This window comes from Colobus angolensis, unplaced genomic scaffold (genome assembly GCF_000951035.1).
Source record: "Colobus angolensis palliatus isolate OR3802 unplaced genomic scaffold, Cang.pa_1.0 Scaffold7, whole genome shotgun sequence".
NCBI classification, from domain to species: Eukaryota; Metazoa; Chordata; class Mammalia; order Primates; family Cercopithecidae; genus Colobus; species Colobus angolensis.
Window position 1 is genome coordinate 14443514 of NW_012120709.1, and position 9543 is coordinate 14453056.

Consider the following 9543-nt stretch of genomic DNA (forward strand, 5'->3'; position numbering starts at 1 on the left):
TTAGCCAGGATGGTCTCGATCTCCTGACCTCGTGATCCGCCTGTCTCGGCCTCCCAAAGTGCTGGGATTACAGGCTTGAGCCACCGCGCCCGGCCCTGTTTTTTATTTTTAATTGCAGGACTTACACTATGTTTAATTTTATAATTAAAATTAACAAAAGTGCTTGTGGAAGTAGACTTAGTTGAAATTAGAAAGTATCCTCTTATGAAGAGAGTATTCTGTTTCTCCAAGTCAGTCAAGAAAAGTGTGTTCTTTCCATGGTTCTTTCATGTTTGTTTATTTGCACACCTTTTCCTCGTAGGGAAGAATAAAAGAAGAAAATGTGAGGGTTACAGGAAAATAATAAAAAGTAGAAAAAGTAATGTGAGGCCAGGCATAGAGTTAGTGTACAAAGTATATGCCACAGGATCATAATTCTGACTCTGAATTTCCCAGTAGCCAACACTAAGAGGAGAGTGAAGTTACTTACATGATTCATTTAAGTCCATAAGGTAAAAATAGTTGTTCAGGAAAGAAGCATAGCTAATACCAGTACTAAGTTTTTAGTGGATATCTCCCATGGGTTCTTATAATAAGAATACAGTGTCTGGGTGCAGTGGCTCACACCTGTAATCCTAGCACTTTGGGAGGCCGACGTGGGTGGATCACTTGAGGTTGCGAGTTTGAGACCAGCCTGATCAACATGGAGAAACCCTGTCTCTACTAAAAATACAAAATTAGCCAGGCGTGGTGGTGCATGCCTGTAAAGTTACTTGGGAGGCTGAGGAGGAGAATCGCTTGAACCCGGGAAGTGAAGGTTGCGGTGAGTTTAGATCACGCCACTACGCTCCAGCCTGGGCAACAAGAGCGAAACTCTGTCTCAAAAAAAAAAAAAGAATACAGTGTGATAGAAGCAGGCGCCTGGAACAAGACAGTATATTAACTTTCAGGATGAACTATGTTTGTGAATATAAGCAGCATTTGTAAGAGTATGATGTAAATGTGTGGTTTTTAACATAGTTTGGGTCATAGACCATCTAACATTTTTATCATGAATTTGATAAACATGCAGATTGTGGACCAACTTCAAGAGATTCTGATCCAATAGGCCTGAGATAGGTTTTAGGAATCTATATGTATAATCACCACCTCAGATGATTTTCATGTAGGTTGTTGTCAGATCATACGCTGAGAAAGTGTTTCAGTATTATAATTTCAGGGAGTTTGCATATTCCACACAATCACTATATGCATCTCAGATTCTTAACCTGAGCAATATCCTCAACAGATTTGTATAATTGAAAAATAATCATGAGTCCAGGCCTAGTGGCTCATGCCTGTAATTCTAGCGCTTTGGAAGGCTGAGGAGGGCGGATCACATGAATCCAGGAGTTCGAGACCAGCCTGACCAACATGGCGAAACCTCGTCTCTACTAAAAATACAAAAATTAGCCAGGTGTGGTGGTGCATGTCTAATCCCAGCTGCTCGGAGGCTGAGGCATCAAAATCACCTGACCCTGGGTGGCAGAGGCTATAGTGAGCCAAGATTATGCCACTACACTCCAGCCTGGGCAACAGAACGAGACTCTCTCTCTCAAAAAAAAAGACAGTCATGAGTTTTATAGCGTGTTTGGTGCTGGTGTACTAGAAAATTAGGTTTTACATTTAAGTCTTTAATCCATCTTGAGTTAATTTTTGCATGTGGTATAAGAAAGGTGTCTGGTTTTACTTTTCTGCATATGGCTAGCCAGTTATCCCAGCACCATTTATTGAATAGGGAGTCCTTTCTCTGTTGCTTTTGTCAGGTTTGTTGAAGATCAGATAGTTGTAGGTGTGTGGTCTTATTTCTGGGCTCTATTCTGTTCCGTTGGTCTATGTATATGTTCTTGTATCAGTACCATGCTGTTTTTTGGTTACTGCAGTGCTGTAGTATAAAGACACATGTACACATATGTTCATCACAGTACTATTCACTCTAACAAAGACATGAAATCACCCCCAATGCCCATCAGTGATAGACTGGATAAAGAAAATGTGGTACATACACACCATGGAATAGTATACAGCCATTAAGAAAAACGAGATCATGTCCTTTGCAGGGACATGGATGGAGCTGGAGGCCATTTTCCTTACCAAACTAATGGCAGGAACAGAAGACCAAATACTGCATGTTCTCGCTTATAAGTGGGAGCTAAATGATGAGAACACATGGATACATAGAGGAAACAACACACACTAGGGCCTACCAGAGGGTGAAGGGTAGGAGGAGGGAGAGGATCAGGAAAAATAATCACTTAATCCTAGGTAATGAAATAATCTGTACAACAAATCCCCATGACACAAGTTTACCTTTGTAAGAAACCTGCAAATCCTACACATGTACCCCTAAACTTAAAAGTTAAAAAAAAAAAAAGAAAATTAATGACTTTTGTTGAAATTTATTGGCCAAAATAAATCAGATGGTCCTAGTTCATGGCTCACTCCCATAACCCCAGCATTTTGGGAGACCGAGGTGAGTGCGCATGTGTAGTCCCAGCTACTTGGGAGGCTGAGGCAGGAGAATTGCTTGAGCCGAGGGGGTCAAGGCTATAGTTAGCTATGATCATTCCACTGCACTCCAGCCTGGGTGACAGAGCAAGACCCTGTCTCAAAAACAAACAAAAAACAAATCACATGGTCACACTTAACTTGAAAAGGAGTACTAAACTAATGACTAACACATATGGGATCTCTCTGTCCCTTTGTTTTTGGTAATGTAATTGATTATTTTTTTCCTAATATTGCCCTAGTTTTACATTCCAGAGATAAACTGTATGATTATGAGGTCTGATTGTTTTGATATGCCACTTGTTTGATTTGATAATATTTATTTAGATTTTTGCATCTTTCCTCTCTGGTAAGATTGGCCTAGACTTTCCATTTCTTATGCTTTTCTCAACAGTTCAGTGTCAGGGTTTTTTGTTAGCATTATAAAAGGAGATGGGGATTTTTCTGTTTTTTTTTTTTTTCTCCTCAGCTTTCAGAGTTTATATAGATTTCCAGTAACTTTTTGGGAGGAGTTTAGGACAACTACAAAAATAGACCATACAGGCTCCATATAAGACCACTGTCACTTCTGACACCAACTGTAAGTTTGGGAGATTCCCAAAACCACTCTCAGGTTTGATAATTCATTAGAAAGGCTCCTAGCGTGTAGTGAAAGCTGTTGTACCCATAGTTACGATTTGTTATAGGGAAAGGATTTGGATAAGATCAGCCAAAGGAAGAGACTCATAGGGCAGAGTTTAGGAGAGTTCGAAATACAGAGCATATCTTGCTCTCTCCCCATGTGGTCAGGACATATTTATCTCCCAACATCAATGTGTGACAGTATGCATGAGTACCACTAAATAGGGAAGCTTACCCAACCTTTACTGTTGAGTTTTTATGGAGGTTATTCACATAGGTGTGATTGATTAATTGCTCACAGGGATTTCAGTCTCCATGTTGACTGTCCCTTTGTGAGTCCAGACCCCTATCTCAAGTTACATTGTTCGTCTTTCCGATTGGTCAGCCTCCGCCTAGGATTATATAGGTGTGGACAGTCCCCTCCCGGAATTGCATTATTAGCCTATCCAGTATGACCCAAGGCCTCCCAGACAAAGACACACTTTCTAGACGTAACTTTCTAAGTGTCCAGAGATTATCTATTAGAAGCCAAGAGGAAAGACCAAACTGTCTCTTTGGACAAGGCCAAATTCTTCACTAAACACATTTGTACAATTAATTTTTCTCTTTTATGATTGTCTTCCTGTGATTCCTCAATAACAGATTAAGCCTGTGGGGATTCCATTATGGAAAACTGGTTCATTTAAATTTGAGCCCTTCATTTCTCTAGCTGTCTCATAAAAATTACAGGAAACTTTTTATTTAACTGCATTTAAATTAAACTCCCTTTTATCTTTTTTTTTCCCCCCAAGAATAAAGGTTCTCTTCAGTTTGAAGACAAATGGGATTTTATGCGCCCGATTGTTTTGAAGCTTTTACGCCAGGAATCTGTTACAAAACAGCAGTGGTTTGATCTGTTTTCGTAAGTACCCAGTTTGCTAACATAAAGTAAATTTTGGTGATGTCTTTCCATACCCAGATGGAATGTGTAACTCTAGGTTGTTCTGTTTACCTATTAAATAATTACTAGTTATGCTGAGGGTCTCCAAAACCTTTCCCAGGTATGATGATTTGCTAGGGGGCTCACAGGACCAAACATACAATCATACTCGCAGCTATGAGTCTTTACAGTGAAAGGATCCAAAGCAAAATCAGCAAAGGGAAAAGGTACATGGGGTGAAGTGCAGGAAAAAACAAGCACAAGCTTCCAAGAAGAGTCCTTTCCCAGAGGGGAGTCACACAGGACACACTTAATTTTTCCAGCAATGATGGACAGCGTGTGATATGTTGTCTACCAGAGAAGCTTACTGGAGACTTGGTACTCAGAGTTTTTATAGGGCTGGTCACATAGGCAGTCTCTTTCAACATGTACCAAAATCAGTGTAAACCATATTGTTTACATAAACAGTATAGGTACAGTGAGCCACTGTTATTTCAGGAACGTTTTATTTAAGTTTAGGAAACTGTTGACCATTCAAATTCTCAGATGCCAGCCAAGGGCTAATCTTACAAGCAGGCATTTCTAGGGGATGCAGTCTCAGGTGCTGGTTTAACTTTTTGCCATTGGCCAAATTGTCTTTACAGTAGAATTATGTCAGCATTCCCCCATGTAGCAGGGCAAGACCAACCTGTAGTATTGGTCTCAGTTGCCTCCAACCCTTTTTTTTTTTCTTTGAGATGGAGTCTTGCTTTGTTGCCCAGGCTGGATTGCAGGGGCGCCATCTTGGCTCACTGCAACTTCTGCCTCCCGGGTTCAAGTGATTCTCGTGCCTCCGCCTCCTGAGTAGCTGGGATTACAAGTGTGCACCACCATGTCTGGCCAATTTTTGTATTTTTAGTAGAGTCAAGGTTTCTCCATGTTATCCAGGCTAATCTTAAACTCCTGACCTCAGGTGATCTGCCCGCCTTGGCCTCCCAAAGTGCTGGAATTGTAGGCATGAGCTACCACGCCTGGCGAGTTATCCCTTTTTAGAGGTCCTGGATTTAGCCAGTTGAACTCCATTAATCATAAAGTTTATCTTAAAAAACCATGTGGCTTTCTCTTTCAGTTCTTTATAGGCCTTTTTTTAACATGGTCAACTCAGGTACAATTGTCAACTCAGGCACAGTATAACTCAGGGCAGTAAGTTGAAGCGGACCTGAAAGCCTTCCAGGATTGAGACAGTGCCATGCTAGGGTACTTACACTAACAAATATAATCCCAGAGGGCACATGTAGTTCTCCTAGAAACAGAAAGTTTAAAATTGTTAAGATACCCCAAGCAAGATATTAGGTAGTACAGGTTAACAAGCTCCCGCTGTGGCCTCCCACCATGGGACCTTATATTCTGGGGTTCCCAATTCAGTGTAGTTGATTTATAATTCAGTTCAGGCCTTGGTTTCAGATGGACTGCCTGAAGGCAGTTAGTTCCAAACACGAGGTGTTCTGCATGGAAAGTTCAGAAGCTGAGGCTGTTCCTTGCCATCTCATAGTTGGTGCTGTTAGGTGTGATTGTAAGTTAACCAGTTTGAATTAAAAGGACTCGTGGCAGCTTGGAAAGGCAACCCTGAGAGATTTCCTTTAGGAAAAGGGGGAAAGCTTTCAGGAATAGTTGTGAGAAGCAAAAATCATTAATCTCCTCCTCCTCCACTGTCCCTTCCCAGATGCTAGGTTTTGTTTTTTCTTCCTTATAAAATCAGTGTATCCCTTTCAGTAATGAAAATTTCATGTCTTCTCCATCATCCAGATCTGCATGAGGGACAAAAGTTTTTTTACTAAAAACATTTGTATACAACTTAATTAAAAAGACATACGATATTTAGGAAATGGTCAGGATGAAATCCTGAATTTTTAAAACTTTTCAAAATGGGCTTATGTTATCTCCCTTTTGTCCTGATCATATATCTAGTGGGTAGCCTAGAAAATATCAGTTCGTTTCTGGGGACAGCTGCATTTAGTAACCAGACTGACTTACTAAGGTGTGTGTGCACCAGGAGAGGTGACAGGAAAGAGAGAAATAGAGTCAGGTTATTAAATCTATTGCTACAAACTTCAACCAATCCAGAAAGGCAAACAGAAGTCAGTAGCAGTGAGACATCTCAAGAAGGGGTCAAAATCTAATCTGTAAGAAGTGGGCGAAGGGGCTACACTCTTTGTGATGTGCCCTCTCCCAACTACAGCTTTTGGTAGGAACTACCAGTTGGGAATACTGTTAGTCTCCATATCAGATACATAAGACCAATCAGCAGCTTCATTTTGGATAGTCCCATCAGAGAATAAGCCTTTTTCTTTGAGTGTCTGTGAGTGGTTGAGGTGGTCCAGCCAGAATCCATGATGTTTTCATGGTTTCTGGCTCCACAGGAGGATATCTTTTAAGTCTTCAGTAATCTTTGACGGCCAAAGTGGCTTACACCTATAATCCCAGGACTTTGGGAGGCCAAGACAGGATGATCGCTTGAGCCCAAGAGTTCAAGACCAGCCTGGGCAACATAGTGAGAGCCTGTCTCTTAAAAAAAAAAAAAAAATCTGGGTGTGGTGGCACACGCCGGTAGTCCCATCTAATTGGGAGCTGAGGTGGGAGGATTGCTTGAGTCTTCAAGCAGATTGCTTGCTGTATTGAGGCTGCAGCAAGCTGTGACTGTGCCACTGCACTCCAGGCTGGGTGACAGAACGAGACCTTGTCTCAAAAAAAAAAAAAAAAATTGAGGCAAAGTCCTGTTTATTGAGTATATGCCTGCTTTTGGTTCAGCACAGCTCATGTTGAGGTTGAAATAGCCCGGTAGCAGTGTCAGGTTTCAGCCTAGCGTCAGATCCAGGTAATTGAGATCTGTGATTTCAGGATTCCAAAACAGTTACTGTCTTGTCTTTGGCAGGAGCAAAGCCAAGATACTGCAGGCTCGCAGTCATATTTCAAGTCCAAGTGATCAGCAAGACTGTCCTAAGTCCTTTTTACCTTGTCTTAGGATCCAACTTGATCTGCCCAAAAATATGCACATATGGCTGGAAAATCATCAGCTTCTAAGGGTCAGACATCTAATTTTACAAGAATTCAATAACAATGAAAAACTGCATTTAAAATTCCAAAAGTGTATTTCCTTCATCTGGAGATTTCCTTTGTTTTCATGTTGTCTCTCTTTTTCCCGGGGCATCAGTAGTTTAAAAAGTCATAGTAAATATCATCCATTGTGGAAACTTATTCTGTTCCCAATACTCACAGAGTTTAAATTCCAGTGCCTTCAGCAGAAAAAAGCAAGAAGTTTTGTCTCACTAACTTTTCCTGATTGGGACAATCCCTCTGGCATTTGTGAAATGACTAGCAGCATATTACATCTTATGTCAGTTTTGATTATACATCTAGATGCAGTAGCTACAAAGTACAAAGTCATCTCTTAACCCCCCACCACGTTTTTCCCTTATTTTAAATTTATCTGTTTATTTATTGAGACGGAGTCTTGCTCTGTTTCCCAGGCTGGATTGCAGTGGCACAATCTCAGCTCACTGCAACCTCCGACTTCCAGGTTCAAGTGATACTCCTGCCTTGCGTCTTGAGTAGCTGGGGCTACAGGTACCCACCACTGCACCAGGCTGATTTCTGTATTTTTAGTAGAGATAGGGTTTCACCATGTTGGCCAGGATAGTCTCGAACTCTTGACCTCAAAGTTATCTGACTACCTCGGCCTCCGAAAGTGTTGGGATTACAGGTGTGAGCCAACGTGCCTGGCCATCCTTATTCCTTATTTTAAATTTAATCAACTGTCAGCAGTAAATTCAGTGTTTATAAGAGTAACATTACAGCTGCTGGGAGATCCTGACTGGCATGCAAGGTGTAGGGAGGGACTGCAGCAGCAGCAGCTAGGCTGAAGAGACAGCTGGAGTGGTTCACTCTCCCCACTCCTGTTTCTCCCATAGTTTATCTAAAGCTTTGCTCCAGCACTGGGCTCTGATTTTGCTATTATTTTTTTCCTATTTGAAGGAGAGAGCATACAAACTTTTAACATTTTTAGTCCACCCAAACTCACCTTTGGGAACTTTTGGGCCTCTTCCCACCTGGAGGCAAGAAAAAAAAAAAAAAATCCAACAGAGACATCATCCAGGCTCTGTTTTTTTCTCCCTTCACTTTAGTCAGCGTGGCCAGAAACTGCCAGCGGAATGAGGTAGCCAATTCTCCTGGTGTTAGAGCTATCATTTTCAAATTTCATAGGTAATTTTTACCTGTCACAAAAGACAGAAACTCAACTGCTGTTTCATACTAGGAATGATTTTGTAGCCACCGAAGCAGCAAATGTTTGTCATCCTACTGCTTCTTCTCTCTTCACGAGTCCAACTTCTGACACCAGCTGTGTTGGCAATCCCAAGGTCACCCCTAGGCTCAGTGATTGCTGGGAGTATTCATAGGACTCGCTATGTAGTTGTATTCATGGCTATGATTTATTACAGTGGGAAGCAAAGCAAAATCAACAAGGAAAAAGTGCATGTGCCAAAGTCCAGGGGAAACGAAATACAAACTTCCAAATGTCTTCTCGCAGAGGAGTCACACATTAAGCTTAATTCCTCCAGCAACTGACAGTGACAACACATATAAAATATTGTCTACCAGGGAAGCTAATTAGAGACTCAGCACCCAAACTTTCTGCTGGGGGCTGGTCATGTAAGCAACTTATGCCTGGCACATACCAAAATTCGAGACTGGCAGAAGAAAAGGAAGTGTTCAACGTAAGTCACACTGTTTGTGTAAATAGTTTAGGCACGTAAAATGTTCTCATTAAGGAATGATGGGAATCCTCCCAAAAATCCAGATTGCCACATCCTTGCCAAAGGCCAGCCTTGCACACAGGTGTTTCTTAGGATAGCAGTCTCAGACACACTATTAAAATGGCGTATCAATAAATTATAGATGTGTAATTGCATAAGCTGTACACATTGAGCTGTTGTAATCATTTTCTCTATCACTTAAAATGCTCTAATTTCCTAAATGATGTAGAACCTTGTTGCATACTATCAATTAACTTATACTTCTGGCCTTTGGGAAATTAAAGTTCAGTAAGAAACAGCTGAGGCATGTTAAAGCTTTATTACATTCATGTATACATATTTTTTTGTAAATCGTTCAGTAGTAAACTATTTTATGAATGATATGTTGGGTGTGGTGGGGTTTTTTGTTGTTATGTTGTTTTTGCCAGTCTGTGTTGATAAGATTTATTACCGAGAATAGTGCTTGTTCTCTGAGTACTCCTGACTTAGAAAAGGAGCATAGGGTGATGGTGTTCCCTATTAAAGTGGACTTCAAAGTAGAAATTGTCAGTAACCTTGTACTTGCTACAGTTAGTGGCCTCAACACATTTTTTGTGTGTGTTTTTTTTTTTTTGAGACGGAGTCTCTCTCTGTCGCCCAGGCTGGAGTGCAGTGGCCAGATCTCAGCTCACTGCAAGCTCCACCTCC

At 41.1% G+C, this 9543-nt stretch overlaps 1 protein-coding gene across 1 annotated transcript in view; it reads left to right on the plus strand.

Moving 5' to 3' along the window:
- Positions 1–9543, plus strand: part of CUL5 (cullin 5) — a 105729-nt gene that overhangs the window by 23262 nt on the left and 72924 nt on the right. The window contains 1 exon segment of the mRNA XM_011926668.1: positions 3939–4048. Within this exon segment, the coding sequence (XP_011782058.1) occupies positions 3939–4048 (110 nt within the window).